Source organism: Poecilia formosa, unplaced genomic scaffold (assembly GCF_000485575.1).
Source record: "Poecilia formosa unplaced genomic scaffold, Poecilia_formosa-5.1.2 Scaffold8, whole genome shotgun sequence".
Taxonomy (NCBI): Eukaryota; Metazoa; Chordata; class Actinopteri; order Cyprinodontiformes; family Poeciliidae; genus Poecilia; species Poecilia formosa.
Window position 1 is genome coordinate 3,316,445 of NW_006799947.1, and position 21,405 is coordinate 3,337,849.

General features: G+C 40.0%; 2 protein-coding genes across 3 annotated transcripts in view; one reads left to right on the forward strand and one right to left on the reverse strand.

Moving 5' to 3' along the window:
• The first annotated feature begins 386 nt into the window (after positions 1 to 386).
• Positions 387 to 6,143, forward strand: LOC103154392 (PQ-loop repeat-containing protein 3-like). Its single transcript, XM_007575660.2, has 7 exons — positions 387 to 686; positions 2,133 to 2,215; positions 2,840 to 2,909; positions 3,014 to 3,071; positions 3,430 to 3,550; positions 4,344 to 4,385; positions 5,667 to 6,143. The coding sequence occupies exons 1-7, from the start codon at positions 541 to 543 to the stop codon at positions 5,768 to 5,770; spliced, it is 624 nt and encodes a 207-aa protein (XP_007575722.1). The 5' UTR covers positions 387 to 540; the 3' UTR covers positions 5,771 to 6,143.
• Positions 6,144 to 6,726: 583 nt separating this feature from the next.
• The window catches only part of rock2a (rho-associated, coiled-coil containing protein kinase 2a), a 35,844-nt gene continuing 21,165 nt past the window's right edge, over positions 6,727 to 21,405 (reverse strand). Inside the window, exons 10-33 of one of the 2 annotated variants that reach the window (XR_477924.2) lie at positions 21,285 to 21,339; positions 19,227 to 19,315; positions 19,087 to 19,135; positions 18,861 to 18,996; positions 18,441 to 18,532; positions 16,869 to 17,115; positions 16,548 to 16,654; positions 16,172 to 16,331; positions 15,248 to 15,408; positions 14,960 to 15,144; positions 14,809 to 14,878; positions 14,153 to 14,256; positions 13,876 to 14,062; positions 13,707 to 13,800; positions 13,532 to 13,626; positions 13,250 to 13,441; positions 13,010 to 13,178; positions 12,273 to 12,343; positions 12,104 to 12,192; positions 11,894 to 11,972; positions 11,531 to 11,798; positions 11,219 to 11,432; positions 9,275 to 9,405; positions 6,727 to 8,174 (exon numbers count right to left, since the gene is read on the reverse strand). Coding sequence is in view for 1 of the 2 variants with exons in the window: in XM_007575675.2 (XP_007575737.1) it covers positions 8,171 to 8,174; positions 11,219 to 11,432; positions 11,531 to 11,798; positions 11,894 to 11,972; positions 12,104 to 12,192; positions 12,273 to 12,343; positions 13,010 to 13,178; positions 13,250 to 13,441; positions 13,532 to 13,626; positions 13,707 to 13,800; positions 13,876 to 14,062; positions 14,153 to 14,256; positions 14,809 to 14,878; positions 14,960 to 15,144; positions 15,248 to 15,408; positions 16,172 to 16,331; positions 16,548 to 16,654; positions 16,869 to 17,115; positions 18,441 to 18,532; positions 18,861 to 18,996; positions 19,087 to 19,135; positions 19,227 to 19,315; positions 21,285 to 21,339 (2,917 nt within the window). In the remaining variant the exon portion in view is untranslated. The remainder of the gene's footprint in view (positions 8,175 to 9,274; positions 9,406 to 11,218; positions 11,433 to 11,530; positions 11,799 to 11,893; positions 11,973 to 12,103; positions 12,193 to 12,272; positions 12,344 to 13,009; positions 13,179 to 13,249; positions 13,442 to 13,531; positions 13,627 to 13,706; positions 13,801 to 13,875; positions 14,063 to 14,152; positions 14,257 to 14,808; positions 14,879 to 14,959; positions 15,145 to 15,247; positions 15,409 to 16,171; positions 16,332 to 16,547; positions 16,655 to 16,868; positions 17,116 to 18,440; positions 18,533 to 18,860; positions 18,997 to 19,086; positions 19,136 to 19,226; positions 19,316 to 21,284; positions 21,340 to 21,405) is intronic. The other variant, XM_007575675.2, reaches the window with a different exon arrangement.

Below are 21,405 nucleotides of genomic sequence, written 5' to 3' on the forward strand. Positions count from 1 at the left end.
CATTATATGGCAGGGCTCTTCAACTCCATTCTTTGAGGGCCAGTTTCCTGCCACTTTTAGATGCGTCTCTATTAAATTCCAAAATGAACCTGCGTTCAGTATTTACTAGGTTTTAAATACTGTGGTTGTTTCTGAGCCAATCATCTTTCAGACTATGTATGCGGAAATGAGAAACGATGCCACCACCGGCTGACAGGAAACTGTCATATTTATACCATATCAACGGATGTCAAGCGCATTTTTTCAGATTAAAAGCATTTGTTCATTTATTTAATCACTTAATATATATACACATTATTTTCATTGAACTATATTTAGATAATTTGTATTTTATAAATAGGTTTTGATGATTCCTGGTGACAGTAGTTTAGCGAGCGTACACAAATTAATTTCTACTATTATTTTGAAAATATACACCGGATTTCCGATCAGAGTCAAAGTACCTTAACAGTGTTTGCGTCACATCGGCATCTGGAAGCTAGTGTTATTTATAAAAAAAAAACTAAATAAAAAGATTAAAATAAAATTTAAAGATCCACCATGCAGTCCGACACTCTGCTGCACATCGCCAACTTCAGCACGCTGTTCCTCTGCATGGTGCTGAAGTTCCCGCAGATCTTCGTGTTGATGAGAGCCAAACGTTCAACAGGGATCAGCCTCAACAGTCTGCTGCTGGAGCTCATTGGGTAGGTGGACTCTGCAGGACTTTATGATGCACTTTTATCATAAACTCCTGGTAAAAGTGATTCGTAGCTGTTAGAGGAAGATGAATGGTGACGGAGGTGAGGAAGGGCTCAGCTTTGATGTGTTGTCTTCCTGTTTCTATATGTGTGCATGTGCTTAAAAAGAATAGGAAGTATATTTGTGCTGTCTAGTTCGTTTAAATGCGTGTGAAAGTTGATTGTAAGTCAAATAAAACTCTGTTTTTCCACTCAGTGAGATTCCAGTGTAATGATAATGTTCGTAAAGCGGACAGAACTGGACCTGTTTATATGAATCAGTGCGCCGACGGCTCTCACAAACTGCCCTCTGTTGGATTTGTGGGGATAAACATCAGACTGAGTGTCTAAAGCAGAATAATACGCCTGTGTCCTGATTGCAGCTGCTCAGAATGTTTTTGCTGATAAAGAAACCTTATCAGCTTCAAACACTCAGCATCCATCTGGAAAATGAGCCGAGGTTAAGACTATGAAGACCCAGAAAGGCTGCAAACAGTTTGAAATATAAATGTGGAAATGCAGGGCTGTTTTTAACCATTCACAACCAACCTACACGCACAACACAGAAATCTGCGGAAGCGTATACACTCTTCATAGATACAATGATTGCAATGATCATAGACCCACACAAATTCAATGGATGCACCGTTTTCAAAAGTTCTTAATAAAAGTCTGAAAGATGTGATATGCATATTCGTGCCTCCTTACTCAGCTTAGCGCTTAATATAAAATGCATGCCACACTTTTCAGATTTTCACTGAAAAACTAATTCAACCTCTTTTCCTTCCACTTCACAGTTGAGCACCTCTTTGTATTGGTCTGTCACAGTAAATACCAATCAAATACATTGAAGTTTGTAGCTGTAACATGACAAAATGTGAGAAAGTTTACAGGGTTGTGGATAATTTTGCCAGGTGCTGTGCGTTTTTGAAGTTCTCTACAGTAAAATCACAGTCATTGTTGTTGTAAAGGAAGACTTGCAGAAGAATCTTAGACAACAGATTAAAGATCTTTTCAAGCAGTCTAATAAGCAGTACACGATGCCTGGAAGAAAACATTTTTAAATATATAAAAAGTTTTTAATAACACAATGGTTTAGTGATATTTGTTTTGACTGAAATCATCAGGAAGTATGTGATGTGGTCAGGAGGTTCTCAGGGAAATTGTTGTTTTTCTTTCTCAACTCAGGATTTCAGATTCCTCTTCCACTCTGAACTCAAGATTTACCTCACGTCCAGGAAATCAGTACAACTCTAAACATTCTAGATATTTTTCAAGTACCTGTACATGTAAACACTTATACAAAAATGCTTGTTGATGGGACTCATACTTACACAGTTGGGGGGAAGATGGACTAAATAGATAAAAGCTTAATTGATTACATTAAATAATCTGACATTTTATTCTTTTTAGGTTCATAGTTTTTGTAACGTACCAGACGTACTACAACTACCCACCCCCAACGTACCTGGAGTATCCCATCCTCATTGCTCAAGGTTTGTAACAAATAGTGTAACTTAAGTATTTTATTGGCTGAAAGGGTTGTTTGATATTCTCATTCTTATTGTAATTAGGTATATTTATGAATTGAATGTAATCAAGAATAACAGTGTTGACATTGATGTTAAGTTTCATACATTGTGAATAGAGTTATAAAGCATGAATATTACTTTGAAAATCTTTTAACTGGCCAAAACTTTCACACAATCGCTTGTACACGCATTAGAACGGTTTTTTGAGGCTAACATTACCCTGAAATATTATAGAATGTATTTGAATTCATATTACTAAGCCAAAAATTAAATAACATCTACCATTTCTGCTTAGAAAAATCCAGCCAGAAATAACCTGGACCTTGTTGAGTTTGACGTTACTCTTCAACTGACTCAGGAACATTTTTTAAACTATTTTTGTGGGGGTTTAGGCCTGCAGGTAAAATGTTCAACCTGTGTAGATGAGAGAAAACTTGCAGGAAATTCAAACCAGGAAACTTTTAAATATGTAACATTTAGAAGAATCTGAATAGCTTGTGAATCAGCAGTACGCCAGTGGCCCTTGAAATGAAGATGGAACCTCACCGGAAGTGGTGTACGTTTATAACCTGCTCTGTGTCCCGTCAGATGTCATCCTTCTCCTCTTGATTCTTTACTACAACGGCAGCCTGCGGCAGAGCCTGGTGTACGCCTTGCTGTATCCTTACCCTCTCTGACAGTGACAGCTGTGAAACTGCTTGGTGTTGAAGGAAATCAATGATCCCCCCGGCAGCATCTTGTGCCTTAACAGATCGTGCTCAGGTTGGTCGGAGGCTGGAGGCTCCTCACGGTGGAGAGGTGGATCATAGATCTGGCCATGGTAATGCATCATTTTCAAATGAGCCGCACATTGTCCCACAGTAAAGAGTTGGCACGTCATCAGTCAGGAGTAATGATGTGGAGGGCTGAGAGGAGACTCACCCAGAGCTCATTTCTCTCTCTCACTGAAACACATCAAGGTCTGCTTGGTAAATGGGATGAACATGTCTGTAGGCATTTTGCATTTAAATAGATGAAGCAGCAATTCTTCCACTTCAAGTTTAAAATGTTAGACAGCAACAGAAAGTAACTTTTGTTTTGTTTTGTTTTTCTTTTACTGTGTGGCATCCAGCTCACCTGCAGTGTTCAATCCGTCATGTTATAAACGTGTAATATGTGACCTGCGCTGTCCTCTCCAGAGCCTGTGCACGTTCATCAGTGCAGCCAGTAAGTTGACCCAGCTGCAGTGCATGTGGAGCTCCAAGGATGCCGGACAGGTTAGCGCCCTCTCCTGGGGCATGGCTACCTACACGTGTATGGGTGAGTGTGTGAGGGAGCGTCTTTTCCAGTGGCTGTCGGGGTAAAGAGGGCTGCCAAACTAAAAAATTTAACTAGGACTGCACAATACATTGCAAAATAATAATAATAGGAAAAGCATAAAACATTTTGCCAATGCCGGTACATGTCACAGGTTGTTTTCCTCATTTAGAAAATCGGGATTCTTTTAAATAATTCCTAATGGACATGCGTTATTGATATTGTTGAACATTGAATCTCCCTCTTAATTAATGACGTTACCCATAGTCATGAGTTGTTTTTTTATATATATATATAAAAAAGGTTTTTTAGACATCTGAAAGGATTTTAAACAAACATCATAATCCAGTATTCATTGTTTTTTTTTTAAATGACATCATCATTAACCACCTCTGATTGGTTCCTCAAAATAAGTTAGGAGAATCCCATCCCATTTTTCCCCCCAACCGTCTCCTGGTTATATTGGGATACAAACAATGAGGTAAAATACCCCACATAGAAGCAGTAAACCCAAACAGGTAAATTATAAGATTAAATAAACTAACCAAAGTCGGATTTCCGCATTTTTAATTGCAGTCTCTCATTTCCGACTTAACAAATTTAATTAGCTTCAACAGCTCATCAGTTCTAACTAATTCTGCCACTTAAATCACTTTCATGTCATGAATATGGATAATCCCCCTTCAGTTTGCTACGCGTTCAGCAAATCAGCAATTCAACACGTCATTAATTAAACATGAGAGAGTGCGGTTGGATAATGTGCATGTCATTAACGCCGCTTCCTCTTTTGTTCCAGCGCGGATTTACACCACGTCGGTGACGACCGGAGACATGCAGGGTAAGCCAGCGTGAAATGGCACACGGCAGAAACATTTTGTTTTGTTCTCTAAACGCCTCCCACTGTAGCAGTAGTGTGGAAGCGTGGTGCACTCTGGGAGTCAAACCTCATAAAAAGGCAGTTCTGGACGTCTCCATGTTTAATGAAGGCAAGAGAGATTTAGAAGAGAAAAAATAGAGTTCATTAGTACCTGAACTCTTGGATTTTTGACTTCAATGTTTAGTCTCAAATGTTCTCATCTTCAAACTAAAGTGCTGTTTCGCATTGACTTATATTTTACAAATTTTAACACACAAAAAAGGTCTTTACAATTATTTCCCAAGAATAAATCTTGGTGGACAGCATGCATGAAAAGTATTTAAGCTGTATTGCCATTTTAAAAGATGAAAATAATCATGTCATCTTGAGCTTCAAGTTGGTTAGATTTTCTCTGGGACTTTGTTGGGAAGTCATGAATCATTAATAAATCACCAGCAGCAGATAACACTGACCGTCTTTTGCCAATTATTCGGTCTGCAAGAGAGAACAATACTTTCAGTAGATAAAAGGAACGTTGAACAAAATGGCATAAGAAGCTCAGTTCTGTCCCTCTGTGCTTTAAGTACGTCTAATGATCATGCTGAACTTGGAAATGTGTGCAGCCTTCAGGAAATTAAGTGAGGGAAGGAGCTGCATTGTGTCGAACATACATTTACATATTGTTGATTTTGTAATGCTAAGAGATGCATGAAGCTGAACTACAATGTATTGTCTTTGTTTTATGATAAAAGACATGAAAACTGACCAAGATATCTGGAAATTTCAGTCTGCAAATGTGTAGAAATTTTAAGTGAAAAACGTATTAAAATCCTGTCTTGTTTAGCGTCGTTTCCCATTTTAGAAAAAAAATTAACTGAAAAAAATTGAATTTTGATCAGTGCCAGAAAAATTGTATATTGAACCAAGGAATTGAATAGAGAAACAAAGGTTAAAGAAAGTGAGAAGATGCTCAACAATGCCATCTTCTAAGATTATATTTTCCAAGAATAAATCTTTATCTATTGTTCAAAAACATATAACCAGAAAGGGTATTTAAAAAAAATGAAGCTAAAAATAATTAAAAACTAAATTTCAATGCTGGTTTGGAATGGTGTTCCTGCAAAACATCTTAAAATGCAAGCATATAGCTCCTTATCAGACAGCCAGCAACCACGTTTTGATTTCTAAAGCCAGCTGATAGCTACAAATCGGTTTAAATTAAAGGTAATCCTGGTTTGTAAATCACCTTCTTGTTTCTCGCAGTTCTGGTGCGGTTTGTGGCGATGACTCTGCTCAACTTCTGGGTGCTGCTCACTGTGATCTATTACCAACGAAGAAGAAGCAGCAGCTCCAAGAAAGATGACTAATCTAGTGGTTTCTTCTTCAACGCTTACTGGGTCACCACAGGCACAAGAAATACGGAAACAATCTAAGGGTAACTGTTACTACTGCTAAAAAGAAAGTACACCCCGTTTCATTTCTAGTTTTTACTTAAGAGGATTTCATAAATGTTCTGAAATTTTTTTCAAGGTACTAAAGTAGTTTAAACGTAATCTTGAATGTAAAAAAACAAAAACAAAAAACAGATGCGACTGTTAGTGTCTTTAATCCTCACAGATTACTGTAAAAAATGAGTTTGACTAAAGTTTACCTGCAGGAGGTCGCTGAGTTACTTTGAATTGATCAGAGAAACAAATAGTATCAGAAACACAATGTGCTTAAACAGGCAAGCTTTAAAAACCCCCCAAGAAAACTTAGACATAAAATGCTAATTAATTGTAGGTTTGATTTGTCAGTAACTCATGAAAGTATTTGACTCCAAGTTATTTCTTGTATTATTTCTTGTATTTCTACAAGTTATTATAGAAATAACTTGTAGAAGTTATTTCTACAAAGAGGTAGGAAATGAGTCAGATGATTTGACCTGCAGCCATTCTACATCTGAGCTCACTTTTGAATAATTTTACAACCTAATCAATTACAGATCTTTATTATTATTATTTATATAAAGAATTGAAAGAGGGTGTATTTTTAAAAAAAATTATGTTTTACCAAGCATTCCAATAACAATCCTTTGTCCCAGTAGTTTTTAGTACATTTCTCCTGAATCTACTTTTATTTTTTTTAAATTCCATTTTTAAACATTAGTGAGGATTTTTCTGTCAAAGATGATGACAGTTTGCAAATATCCAAAATCTTCCAACTCGGGGATAATAAATACTGTGTTTTTAATAACTTTTGTACTTTATATGAAGTTTTTTCTGTAACGCCTAAATAAACCAAAACATTTGACAAACATTTTTATATTGTGATTTCACTGAAATTCTTTAAAGCGTTTATTTTTTATTTTTTTTGACATTTAAAAAACATGTGAAACCAAAGGGCACATCCATGTCTTTATTTCTATAAGAAGTTAATATAATCATCATCATTCTAGCTGTTTGGTAGCAAACATGCAATCTGGATGTAAAGGCCCTTAAATACAAAGTGGACAAGGCTGTATAAATAATATAATGTGCACAGTATGGCATGTAAAATATATACTGTAGATATTTATATGTATAAAACATGCTTCGTGGTTAAAGGAGAGCTGTTGGAACACAAAACACAAAATTCCACAAAACACACACAGTTTGCTCTCCAGGCGCCTGTACGAGCCACATTCACACGACGACGTGTCCAAACTTGGGAGTTCGGTCACTCTTGACACCAAAACATCGGAACAAACCTTCAGTGGACTAAGTGCTGCTCAGGACGAGGTTTTGCATACCTTCATCGTCACCGCTGCTTTCAAAAAACAACCTGGAAGGGGTGACGGCGCGTGAGAAACATGCAAGTTCACTCCAAAGCAGCTGGCGGTAAAATAAAAAGCTTCAGTCAAGTATATTTGGTAATACGATGCCTGGGTGCCGCCTCTGGTGGAGCACCACCTCTACCTTCAAACGCAAACAAAAGGAGGAAAATATGATCGGTGCATTTAGGTAAACATTATCCCTCGGGTCGGACAGTGCAGGTTTGTTCCTTTTAATGCCTTCAGAGCAGGATGCTGCTCACGTTGTAACGTCTACTGCAGACAAAACGAGTGTTTCAGTGACAGAAATCATAATAAGTCTGAGGCGACCAGAGAATCATTTACTGCAAAATAAGGATTCACTGCGTTCCCCTACTCTGTGACTTTACGTGAACTAACAGCTTGTTGTACCTTAATCGGATCCTGTGACTCACCTGAAACCAGAGCTGTGGAAAGCTAAAAGCTACAATCATTGTGTTGAGAGAACAAGTCATTTGGGAGGGAAAAAAAACAAAAAACTACTGAATCAACCAAGTGTCGTGTTCCCCTTAAAACTCTTCGAACTGTTCACAGTTTCTTTTAGCAGAATGTCTCATTTTTGGCCACTAGAACCTCCAAAGGTGATGTGCAGGAGTTTCCTGCATGTCCCCTCCATTAGACTGTTTCCTGGTGAGAATCATTGAGGTAATTGAATCCCCATCCATCCATGCAGCCTCTCCGAAGAGCTCTTCTGCTTCCTGTGGAAACAGAAGGAGCTACTCCAGAAGCACGACAGACTTTGTTCACAAGCCAACCAGCTCGCAGAAAAGAGCGCAGTCAAGCTCGGTAGCTGTGAAGTGGCTGAAAGGAGCTGAGCGACAAGGAGAGTGGAGAGATTTTCCTCCCAGGATGAAGCAGGAGGCGAATTGACATGGAGTTCCAGATCTGCAGATGGAGCTTCGAAGGAAACACCGCCCCAGAGACCCATCCAGCAGGGTTAACTGGAGGCAAAGAGACAGATGGACAAAAAGTTAAGTGCTGCAAAAACATACGCTAATTTCAACAATAAGGATTTAAGAAGAAGAACTGAAGGCACAAGTTTGAATTTATTGCTTTTTATGCACAACTCTGAACATTTGATAACTCTTTTAGCAGAATTGATTAAAGCTAGTTGGTTTTCTTTCAGAGTCTGAAGATTGCCAAAATGTATTGTTCGCCTGCCTCTTCCAAGCTAAATCTGGTTCTGATGTTTATTTGAGAACATTCTGAAGACAAAAATCCACAATATATGGAAATCTGTGCTCCCAAGTCTTGCTTTAAAAATCTTTACAGTTGTATGAAGGTAAATCGTTTCAAATAGGAACCAAATGGTTCAAATACATCGTTAAAAGTCCAAAGTGAATACAACATCCAGACCTTCAAGGCATATTTAAGTGTCTGTTGTGTTGCGTTAATGATGCAAGTATTTATTTTAAGGAACAAACTCTCCCAGAGATTCTACATACAGCTCGGGAAAAATTAAGAGACCACTTAAAATTATCAGTTTCCCTGATTTTACTTTTTATAGGCATATGATAGAGTAGAATGAATATTGTTTTTATATTCTATGAACTACTGACAACACGACATCTCCGAATTTCCAAGCAAAAATTTTGTATTTATTTGCAGAAAATGAGAGTGCTTTCAGACCTCAAATAATGCAAAGAAAACAAGTTTATATTCATTTAGAAACAATAATACTAATGTTTTAACTCGGGAGGAATTCAGAAATCAATATTTGGTAGAATAACCATGAGGTTTTCAATGGGGTTCAGTGCAGTGCTCTCTTAATTTTTTCCAGAGCTGTATTTGTTTCTCTCAAGACACGTATGTACATTTTTATGGATGGAATGCATTTAAAGTTAATTAGCTTATTATTTAAATTTAAAAGTGATATTAGAAGACAGAAAGTCATAAACAATCCAGTGACAAGACACCCAGTGACATTGATCCTATCAGGTAAATAGTTTCCCAAACACCACAGAGGAAATTGAACCATGTGTATTCAGCCCCTGCATGTGGCCCGACAGCACCGCTGAGTGACAACAAGACGGACACGTACACAAACGCATCCAGGAACTCGGTCGTTTACACGGAGAACAAGATCAGAGGAGGACTCAGCTGTACCAAGTGCTGCAGGAGTCGACTTGCTTCGTTTTTAACCCATTTGATCTGCGGCTCATGTCATAGGAGCTGAAACATGTTTTTGATCAACAACAAATGTTAGCCCATCAAATTTAGCAAGAAATAACAGAGTACAAATCAGACCAAAAGAGTCCAGTGAAAATAAACTAGGAAGACAGAAATTTAACAAAATACAAGAAGCTAGGGTAGCTAGCTATTTCACAAAAAAACCTGCAAGAAAACAGATAACTAGGTGTATAAAACCTGAAATAGAAAACACAGCAATTGCATTAAATACATGGTCCTTCAGACTGAGGATTGTCAAGAGATCTAAAGAATTTTAAAAAAAGCACAGCTTCTGCAAGAAAATCCTCCAGACTCATTTACAGCCGTGAATGTTGGTGTCCAGTGTCCAGATTGAAAAAAAAAAACACTTTCAATCTGGACACTTTTGTTTGTGGCCAAATTGAAATAAAATTAATGTAAATAGTTGACTAAATAATCTGGGGTAATTAAATACACTAATCAGTGTTCAGTGGTTCTATAAAAGATCAAACCAAATTCAGTCTATAAGTTAGATTTTTCACTCTGACAGCATAGCGTAACATCTTGAATGTGGACAATTCAAATGCGCCCAATTCTAACATTCACTTAAATTTATCCTTTTTCTGTGGAGAAACTTTTAATAAGTCACTCAAAATCTTGCCATTTTCATAGGGCATGAATACATGTTCTCCTAGCCACTTTTAAAATGGGAAAAACAAGAGAACATACCATTCAAGGAAAGTAGGTGAATGTTATTCTGCATGAATCAGGAAATGATGATAATAAAATAGCATATTAATGAACTCAGAGTAATAATTTAATTTAGAAGAACTGAGACAAACAAGGCTGCACGGTGATCTAGTTCCATCATCCTACGCAGAGTGTGGACGAGTGACATGAAAAAACAAATCTCACTGCAAAAGAACTGAGTGGAGCACTGGAATCATCTGATCTGAGATACAGCTTTTGGAAAACGCTTTCCTGGTGGGTCTGCTGTGAAAGCAAAGAATGAATATATAGAAAAGTCCCCCATGCTTATTGCTAAGCCAGGTGGAGGATCAGTGATTCTGTGTGTCTGTTTCTCTTCCTATGGCTCTGGGCAGAGTACATAACATCACAACCTCTTTGAAATATCTGGAGAAGTTGAAAATGCGGTTTAACTCTGAAAGTAAATTGAAAGTAGGGACGTGTCCAAATGCAGGGGCTGCACCGTCTGACGGTCGCCTACAACAATGCAACTAAGGCTGACAAAGGCAGCTTTTAGATGCATTTCTGTTCCAACACACCTGATTTAAATGACTAGCTCGTTACCAGAGCTCTACTAAACTTTCTGGCGCTGAAGAGTTGATCAAACCATTTGATCCAGGTGTGTTGGACAAGAATACATGGAAAAGTTGCAGGCCAATAGCTCTGGAAGACTGGAGTTGGATATCCCTGCAATATCTTTAAATGCAGCCACTGCACTGCAAACACAGCAACACAAACACACACACACACACACACACACACACACACAGTGTTACCATCATCAGAAATGTATGGAGAAACAATCCTCATCAATATCATCCAACGCCCAGAGCCAGTCCTGAAGACTGAACTCCTCCAGTCTGAAAGGGGGACATCAGTTTCTATCATTACCTTTAATATGATGACGTGTAAGAATGCTGTCATGCAGTGGGCGATCCCAGCCGTGCATCGAACAAACATGAACACAGAATCTTCAAGGTTATGTTTTTCACTAAGTTAATGGAAGCAATTAAAAAAAACAAAAAAAAACTACTATATTTCATCCTTGGACACTTTCTTGAACTAAAAGAAGAAACCTTTGATTTCATACCTGCTTTTGCTGGTGGGGAGCGGTCGGCTCGGCCTCCTCATGGACTGGCTGGACTGAACCCTCATGGAGGTGCGTGGCGAGGAGCGACCAAAGTGCTCCGGCGGCAGAGGCTTCTTGGGAATCTTCTTCACCAACCGGCTCACCCACTTCTGCTGCTCCTCTTGGGACGTGGCCAGCAGCAGCAGGTTCTTGGCCGTAGACACGTCGTAGTTCACTGGCGGTGGAAAAAGAAACTCGTTTTCATTCACCTGAACCCAAACGGGGGACGGACGGACGATTTGTTCAGTAAAACTATGCAGAAAAGCTTAACACCTTTGCAGGGAGCGATGATCTCCTCCTTCTTGTCCATGTGGTCCTTGTGGCACTTGATGTGGCAGCGCCGGCACTCCAGAGCCGGCGGCGGCTTGAACATGTTCCACAGCGGCTTGGTGCACGCCTCGCAGTTGGTGGGGAAGTGGTAGAGCGTGGGGATGAACTCGTGGCCTTTGTGGCAGATGTAGCTGGACTTCTCGCCGATGGGAAGCGGCTCCACGGGAAACTCCGGCTCCTTTTTGCTCTCGCCTTCGTTGGCATACAGGATCTAGTGGGGACCACAGATGCTGGTTGGCCATTTCCATCCTTTGAAACCACTCAGAAGTTCAAATGGACACATAGTAAAGCAGAGGGAGAACACACCTGGAATATCCTGGGAATCTCCTTGGCTTCAGCGCGGTACACATCCGTCTGAGTGACGGGCCTCACGTGGAAAAGTTTGCTGCAAAGTGGAAATAAACGTTAATTTCTATCTGAAATTAACCTTTATTAACGTTAATAAACGGTTATTTATTAACGTTAATAAATAAACGTAGCCGGGGCTATCGTCAAAAGCCCCGGCGTTAAACTCACTCAATATCGAGAACCATGCAGGGGATGGACTGCTCTCTGTCGTGTTCACTGTTGTAGAAGAGAATCTTCTTACTGCTCACGACAACGTACTGCAACAACAAAACAAACATAAATAACAGCTAAAATCAGGCAGATGCTCTATGGCAGAGCAAATATGGTTCATTCAGACCTTTTTCTCCCATCCAAACTTCTTGGTGTTGTTTCTGACGGGAAGAGAGAGCCAGCCCTCAAGTCTCGACTCTGAGAGAAACAATAACAAATGTTATATATTCAGTTCAGAAACAACACTGGAAAAGGATCCCTTTGGTTCCACGTAACCATGAACTGTCAAATTCAAAACTGGTCAAATAATGTACAGAGCAAGAAAACATCAGTTACCAGAAAATATAAAAAAAGCATTTCCTGAAAGAAAGTGGGGTTAGAAGTTAAGACGAAAACTGAATTTTAGAAAACGTAAAGCTTGTACAACAATGAGGAGCACGTGCATCGCTGTCTGAAGCCTGATGAATCCAACCACTGATTCAACATCAGGTCATAGAGGGCTGAGGTGTTGCCAGACCAAAATAACCTTGATGGGCTTTGGGTCTCCGTTTTAGTGGCAGACAAACTCTAAAATAAGGCATCTTGACCAGAAGAACCAGATATAGAAGAAGCTTATTTCAGCCGCTAGAATCCAGGTTGTTTTCTATCCCACAACCATCAGTGAGGATCAGAAACATGAATAGAGCACTAAATTGAAACCTTTTACCTCGACTCTTCAAAATTCAAATCCCATCCGAGTCCCCCAAAAAGCAGTTTTCTAATCTCATTTGATAAATATGCAACAAAGCACATAAAAATGCCTTCTTTTGTGGTTTTATTTTTAATAAAGCTCTGCAGCTCTGTCCACAAAGGCTGCATCCTTACCTGCGTAAGCGTCATCAGCGTCAACGTCTGGCCCGCTGCTGACGCTGGCAGAGTCCATGGACTGAACGCTAAGCGACTGTAGCAGATTCCTCAACTGCTCGATGTCGCTGTCTTTGCTGTCCAGAGCCATCTGCAGCTCAATGCGCATCTGACTCTCTTCTGCCAGTTGCTGCACACAAGAAAACATGTGTGAAGCCGAAAGGCTGCAGCAGGAGCAATGAGGGGGAAAGCGGCACTTACTGCTTGCGTCTCGTTGATCTCCTTCTGGTATTTGATCATGGTGCTGTTGAGCTTTTCCTTCTCTGACCTCAGCTCCAGCTGCAGCTTCCTGTTCTCCTTCTCCTTTCGCCGCATGTCTGTGTCGTTTCCACGCCGGCTGCCTCCCCCACGGACTTCCTTCCTGTTCATGATCTCCGCCAGTTTATTGACGGCCTGTGGGGGCGGGAGGGGTTACACGAGGTCAGCTCCTCACAGAGGCAGGGGGAGCCGAGGGGACGACCGCGAGGAGCAGCAAACACCGACCTGAGTTTTCAGAGTGCGCTCTGACTGCAGCTGCTTCTCAAACGACTGCTTCATCTGGTTGATCTGCTGCTCCCAATCCTTGGACTTGTCCGACTCTGAAGGATCAAGAAGAAAAAAGTGAGCAGCGATGCGTGCCATACTTGTTCTGATGTTATAAAGTTCTGCGTTTATCGACCTTCAAGTGCTTCCTTGAGTTTGTTGTTCAGTTCCTCCTTTTCGTTGGCCAGATTGGCAACGTCGCTGGTCAGAGTCCTGTTGGCCTCCTCCAGCTGCACACAGGAGGAAACACACTCAGAGCCGTTCTGTAGGTTTAAAACCGGGAGGCGGATGTTTCTGGGACCCACCGAGCCGATGGTGATGTCCTTCTCAGCCAGCTCCTGGCGGTGCCGAGCCATCATCTCCTTCAGCTCCAGCTCCTTCATTATCTTCTCCTTCTCCAGATCAGAGTACTGCTCCTCAGCGATGGAGCGGGCCAGCTGCTCCGAGTCCGCCTTCGTCAGAGTGATCTCCAGCTGCGCCGCCAACGAGTCCCTGGAAGAGATTGAGAAAATTAAACTCAAATCTGCACACTTGAGGGTGAATGGAGGAGTTTTATTTTGGATCTCCAATCAGCAGAATCACCTCTCCTCCTGCAGCTCCTGCAGAGACTGCTGCACCTCCTTGTAGAGTTTAGTTTTCTCCTCACATTCCTCCTTTAGTTCCCGAACCTGAGTCTTGTAAAGAGTCTGGAAAAGAGGCATGCCCAAAACGCAGAATTATGAAAACATGACCAGTAAATGAAGATGCACCAAAAACACTGTCTGGTGACACGAGGTGATCACAGGAAGCTCAGAGGTTTAAGTTACTTAGAAAAAAATGTATTTGCTATGACACATCCTGTCAAGACTGCAAGAAAGGGAGAAAGAGGGAGAGTCAGAGAGCTAAACCTGACTGGATAACAAGAAGGCAAAACAGACTACAACATTCTTTTGACCAGCTAAAGGTAAAAAGTTTTCACATTCAGAAGCTCACTGAGGATTTCTGAAAAAGAAGGAAAGATAAATTGACCAACAAATGGATACAACTTTTATCCATTTTAAACAATAAGTTTAGGAACAAAGTCTGTAGAACAAAAACATCTTTCTTGAATCAAATTCCAGACTGCATAGTAACTCTCTAGTGCACCATAACGTTTGACTCAATTTTGCTCTTCGAAGAATCCTCTCTTAATTTAACATATGGTCTGTTCAATATGCAATAAAAACAGATAAACACGCATCATTTGGCCACAAACTCACAGAAAAATACTGCTCAGCCTCCAGCTGGTCCTGTAATTCCTTCATTTGTCCATCTGTGTCCTGTCTTTCTCTGCAGGTGGAAAATCAAACCAAATTACTGACACTGAAGATTGTGACGGCTCGGAGCAAAAAGTAGAGCCGATGAACTGACTTGCGCAACTCCTGGTTCTGTTTCTCCAGGCTGCGTTTTATATCCAGCAGGTGGTTGGTTTCCTGCTTCAGCTGCTTCTCCGAGGTTCTCAGGACGTTCAGCTGCTGGTTCTGGGCCTTCAGGTCGTTCACAGTCAAGTTACGCTTCTGGGTCTCCTGCTCGATCTTAAGCGTCAAGTTCTTCACCTGAACGAAACACGGGCTGCTCTTAAGGACAGTACTTTTAACACCATTACATTTTACCCCCGACAGGTTCAAACTGGGGTTGTTTTCCGATCCAGACGCTCACCTCCTCTGTGAGTCGGTCCTTGTGTCTGCGCAGCTCGTCCAGTTTCTGTAAAGCCTGTTTGTAATCGCAGTCCATCATGCTGCTGTGTTTCTCCAGCTCCAGGATTCGGTTCTCCAGCCGCAGCTTGGCCGCTCGCTCCTCCGCCAGCTTCTGCTCCAGTTCTGCAGAGAAACGTCCAGGAGTGCTTTTCAGTTTTCCGGAAATTAATCTTTGGCTGCAAAAATAATTCAAACTGATAACGTAGAGCTAATATGGTACAGTGGAGAGGACGATTTAATTACAATGCCAGAACACAAAATCTTACAAAGTATTTTTGATCTAGTTTCTGGGGCAAATGTCTTAGTACACTTGAAATAAGACAAAACTAACTTCCCAGTAAATTTTCAGCACAATATATGAACTTGTTATAAATTAATAATTCCTTAATATTGATGAAATAGTAATGGATATACATGAAATAATATGCAGGTGAAACACGACATTTAGCCTAGTTCTAGTTCAACTGGCAGATTATTTCACTGTACAAAGAAACTACACCAAAACTACTTGGTAAGGTGTCATGTTTTTGCATTGTAATCCATTTTTATTTTTTTTTATTTATTTATTTTTTTTTTTAACCAAATATTGAAAGAAATTCATCTGCAAATTTCAAGCTGTATTTTTTCATTCTGCCCTGAATCCCAGTTATGGATTCTTGCCCAGAATTTCATTTTTGCTTACGTTGTATTAGATTTCAATCTTTACTTCCACTTAATTTCATCCAACTTTCTCTTTTGTTGGACCGTGTTGCAAATAAAGATCAAGTATCTCAGAATCATAAATCTGCCTTTTCTGAAACAGCTTGGTTTGATCTGATTTGAGCGTCCAGGAAAAAGCCTCAAGCGTTGCTTTAAGATCCGACTGACCGTGTAAAGCAGACCTTACCCTTCATGGACTCGGACTTGGCGCCCTCGATGGTCACTTTAATCTTGCTCTTGTCTGCCAGCAGACCTCTGGTGGCTTTATGCGAGGCCTCCTCCTGCTCCAGCTCCTGCTGCAGAACCTTTAGTTTGTAGGTCAGCTCTATCTCTTTGTTGCTCATCTCCTGCACAAAGAAAAACAGGCAGAAGGCGTTCTGATTTGAAAGGAGACACAAACCACAAAACGGCAACAGGAAAATATATCCGTCTGACAGAAAAGCGAGCAGGAAGACGCGGCGACTCCAACAAAACAGATTTACAGAGGGAAACGCAAAAGCAAAAACTTTCTAAGACTTTGTAATGCTCATATTTAAAGTAGTGGAGAGATGAATTTTGTATACCTTCTCCTGGTCAGTGTATTTCTCCTGAAGCTGCCTCTTCTCAGTCTCAGCTTTGGCCAGAGCCTGTCTCTGCTGGCGAGCTTCTTCCTCCAGCCCAGAAATACGTCCTGCAACGTGCAAAATAAACTGTCAGAGGGCACTATTTCACCGAAAAACCATCTGAAAATTATAGAAAAGGCACCCAAAGTCCTTCACAAAACCTGAAGTACGGCATCCAGATAAATACTAAGTGTTGCTGCACTGCCAAATTCATGGGGGAACAATAAGCATGGAAGTCTACCAGCAGCCTTTCAGGAAGTGCTGCGTTTGTGTTTCCCCTACCCATCAGGTCAGTGATGGTCTCTGAGCCTTGGCTGTGCTCCCGCCTCTCTGACTCCAGCGCCGCCTGCAGGCTGATGCACTCCTTCTCCAGGCTCAGCTTGCTGCGCTCCAGCAGGCAGCATTTATCCTGCAGCTCGCGCACGTTGGCCTCCAGCTGCTGCAGCTGCTTGCTGCTCTCCGTCTGAGCTTTGCGGAGCCTCGTCGCCGCTTCTGTCTCGGCCCGCAGCAGCGTGTTGGCTTCTTCCAGCTGCGAAATCATCCGTTACGAGGTTTTAACGAGTGAAAAGAGAACGGGCAAATAAACCGAAAGACGTCAGCGTCAGCTTTTACCAAATGTTTAAAATCTGGTGAAAAAAAAGTATTCATTTAATTTACCGTCACCCTAATTTATATAATATGTAGCTTAGGGATGTTTTGAGAGCGCACAAAACTTTCAGCAGAAAATAATTGAGTAAAGTTGCTCTTTTTAAAATGTCAACTCCTTAGTCATTTTTTCCTAGGTTGTGAGAACAGAGCCAGCAGGAATTAAAGACTTTTCCTTATCATAAACAAAAAATAAACATTAAAACCTAATATAATCGTGGTCAAGAGCCACAAATAATGGATGAAGCATGTATATTGTTATATAATAACTTTGTAAACAAACATTTTGAACTATAAGTCAACACATTTTCATGTTTCAATTTCGTTTTTTTAAAGGGATTAATATAATTCCTTCATATTTTACAACCAGAAGCGGCACTTTAAAAATGTTCACGTCAATTATTTTTATAAATGTCTCCTGAAGGTTCCCTGATCTTCTGAGGACTTTGGTGTTGTCCGAATGGAACTATTTTTATCTCTAATTATTTCCACATCTGCTGAGTTTGTAAAACGGCGACTGCACCCAACAAACAGATGTGGATCGTTCCCATCTGCTCGATTTAATGGACATGTTTGAATCTGCTTTCATTTAACTGAATATGTGTGGTGAATGTGGTGCAAAAGTAAGCTGCAGAAAGCATGTGCAAATTATGCCAAAAAAATACCCCACTGGATAATTACATTGCTTTGTGAATTTGCATGTTTTAAAATGCTACTTTATTAACTGTGGACGAGTTGGAGAATTATTTGAAAACAACGTAGATGCTCTGTTGGATCTCATTAGCAGCAGGTTGATTTTGGCTGGAGAGAAAATAACTTTGACCTACAGGTGCTCCAGAATGAAATGGTCAGAAGATGAAGAATGGACCCAATGTGGAATGAATGCAGCTGAGAAAGCATGTAGTTTACAGCTTTGGTTTTAAAGGTTGTATCAATGTGGAAGTGCATTCATGTCTTCCTGCTATTTTATTACACTTGAGGCGAGTCTGGATGCTCACAAAGCATTCTCAGTGATCTTGTAGCAGATTTCTTCAAACGACAGTTTTAAGCTTTAAACAGATGTTTCTGCAAGGAAAATTGTTGCATCGATCAAGTATATATCTAAATATGTGTAGCAAAAATTATAGTAAGTCTGCAAAGATGCTTGCCAGCTTCACCATGCTAAAAGAAGATTACAAAAGTAAATTAATAAAGTTGGGGGAAAAAAACCTGTTTCTGCAGGTGAAGGTTCTTCTCGTTGGAAATATGCGAGTTTTGATTTCTTTTCTTCATGTCGTCCAGCTGGTCTCGAAGGCTGTTGACTGCACAAAAACAAAAGTGAAGCACGGACAAGTTAAGCTGCAGTCATCAGTGCAAAAACTGTAAATATGCAAACCAGAAAAAGACACAAAACAAAAGGGGTCTTCGTGTTTTAGCGTTTAGGAAACACTTTTATAATTTGACCAGGTGGGGGCAGCGTTGCATATCTCATCTTCTGATTCATTTACATCTATCAATGGTAACGATCGCTTTGTTTTTCACTCAGCAGCAACAAGGAGCAGATTAAGGAGTGAAAACAGGAATGATTAGTATGCAAGTGATTTAATAACACTGCTGTCAGAACCCGGATCTGCAAAGAGAGTCTTGTACCTTCGTTCTCCAGGCAGCGCTTCCTGTCGGCCTCGTTCTCGGCCTTCCGGTGGCTCTCCAGACTTTTGTGCTGCAGCAGGGCCTTCTCTCGCTCCAGCTGCCTCAGATTTGATTCCAGGCTCTTTCTGCTGCTCACCTAAAAGTCAATCGGAAAAGGAAAGAAAGCTGGGATCTCTTCGATTCTGATCTAAAACATCATATAAATCCTTTGATTCCAGACACGCACCTCTTCCTCAAGTTCTTTGGTTATTTTTTCTAAGCGGACGGCTGCAGCTCTGCAGAGAAATACATGGATAAAACATGAGTCAAGGTTTCAGCAGTTTGCACACCACAGTGGCGACATATTTGCATTTACTGATCTTGCACCTGCATTTGTTCTCTAGTTCATCTTTGACATGTTTATCTTTATTCATCTGAAGCTCCAGATGGTGAAGTTTCTTCTGAAGCGCAGCTGACTGAAAACAGAAAACATCAACAAGCAATTAGAAGATCGTTTTAGAGCTTCATTTGAGCAACGCCTGGAGCCAATGTCTGTCTGGAGATGTGAACAGCAGAGAACATTTTGGAGTTTGCAAGGATGACATGCCCGCAAATACCAAACTCACCAATAACACACCTGTACACACTAAGGTTTCCCAGTTGTTGTTTTTTTTGTTTTTTTTTAAACCTGCAAACAACCTAAAAATGGTAAACTGCGACTTCCTCATCTGAAATTTAGAGCAACGTGTTGGCAAGAAAGGTACATCCTTTAATAAAATTTTTTTCATGTCATCTTTCATCTAGAGATGTGCTACTGCACTGCGCAACTGTTGGATACCCCAAGGCTCCATCTTGGATCGAGTCCTTTTCTTGTTTCCGTTGGTGCCTATTTACAAAAAGCACAACAGCCTATTTTGCCATTTTGCTTATCATCTACAGAAATATCTGTATATTCTAGAAGAAATATTTAGATTCTTGTTAAACTGTCTTACAGATAGACCAACATGACAAGAGACAACTTCCTGAATCGCAACAAAAACAAAAACAAAACAAGCGCTTAGGTGATTTAGGCTGTTGACAGTGACATTGGTCCAATAACTTAGAAAATACTTTATTTTAATCTACACTGATCAGGACTAAAACTAACTAAATAATCTCTATAATGATGTTCCTAATCCAAAAACACAAGAACATCAACTATATTTACAGCTAACAATGAGCAATAAATAAAATTCGAAGAGGTCAGACAAAACAACTTCTAAAACTCACAACTGGAGAAATGGAGGGAAGAGGTGGGCCTTTGAGTCACCAAATCTCCATGGCAACCATTAGATACTATTTACATGCAAACTGATTGTTTGGGTGAAAAGCCAGGAACAAGCATTGTCTCCCTTACCATCACAAATCTAAAAAAAGAGGAAGTAAGCTAAATGATGCAACGGCTTTGACTGGAACTGTGCTTTGATCAGATGAAGCTTTTGGGTTTGACCTTTCCTGCAAAAAAATTAAATAAAATCCACGTGTGTTTGGCATAGAGGTGGTTAACTTTATGAAGGGAAAAAAAACAGTTGATAAAGTGGATTTTTCTTCTCATGTTCGTCATTTACCTCTTGTAAAAGGCTGCATTAATGAAAGGTCAAAGCAGTCCTATTACCTGCAGAGGTACACCAATAAAACCTTCTAATAAACTGCTCATTGTAGTCATGGCTTCCTTCAAATGCCCATGTAACATTTTTACAACACCAAATGGAAATGCACTCAAACGTTCGAGATAAAGGCTGCACTTTGATCCCCAGAGGACTGTCCGCTGTTTAGAGCTGCATATGTGGGATTAGAAAGCTAATCAGTAAAACCAGTCATGACTGAAATCTGTGCAGTTACTAGAGAACTCTGGGTACTGACAGGACCTCAGAAATATGAGGGAGGATAAAAGCAATTTGAGTTTTGTTTTTAATCCACCAATATGGATATAAAGTTTGATATGACATCCTTGACCAGTCCAGGAAAATTTATTTTAGTTTATTCTTTACAGTGTCTGCATTCCAGGAAATACAGGAAAACACTTTAACCCAAAGCGTCAGAGTTAAAGGGTTAAGATTTGTCTTTCTGACTCTAGTGATCTAATTTTGAGAATATTCTATTTTAACCAAGTTACACCTGTTTAATACAGTCATAATAATAAGAAAATATACTATAATTTTTGGCTTGCATTTGAATTATGTGGGTCTCACAGCATCTCAAACAATAAACTAATAAATTATAAAGTATTAAATACTTATTTATGTATCAAAAATTAAAAACACCTTCTGTTCTTTTCAAGATTCTTCCATTTGTCTTGAAAAGTAAATGCAGTTTTGTTTAGTTCATCTTAAGACTTTTAGAAAACGCACATGATTTAAAATCCTTTACCACTGTTAACATCACTGTGCATTTATCAGTATTTACCTCTCCTTTGGCGTTATCGTGTGCCACTGAGGAATTGTTGGCAGAATTTAACAACCTAAAAGGGAAAAAAGAACCAAAAATCACATGTGGTTAAAGTAGGAGGCCAGTTTCTAAAACAATT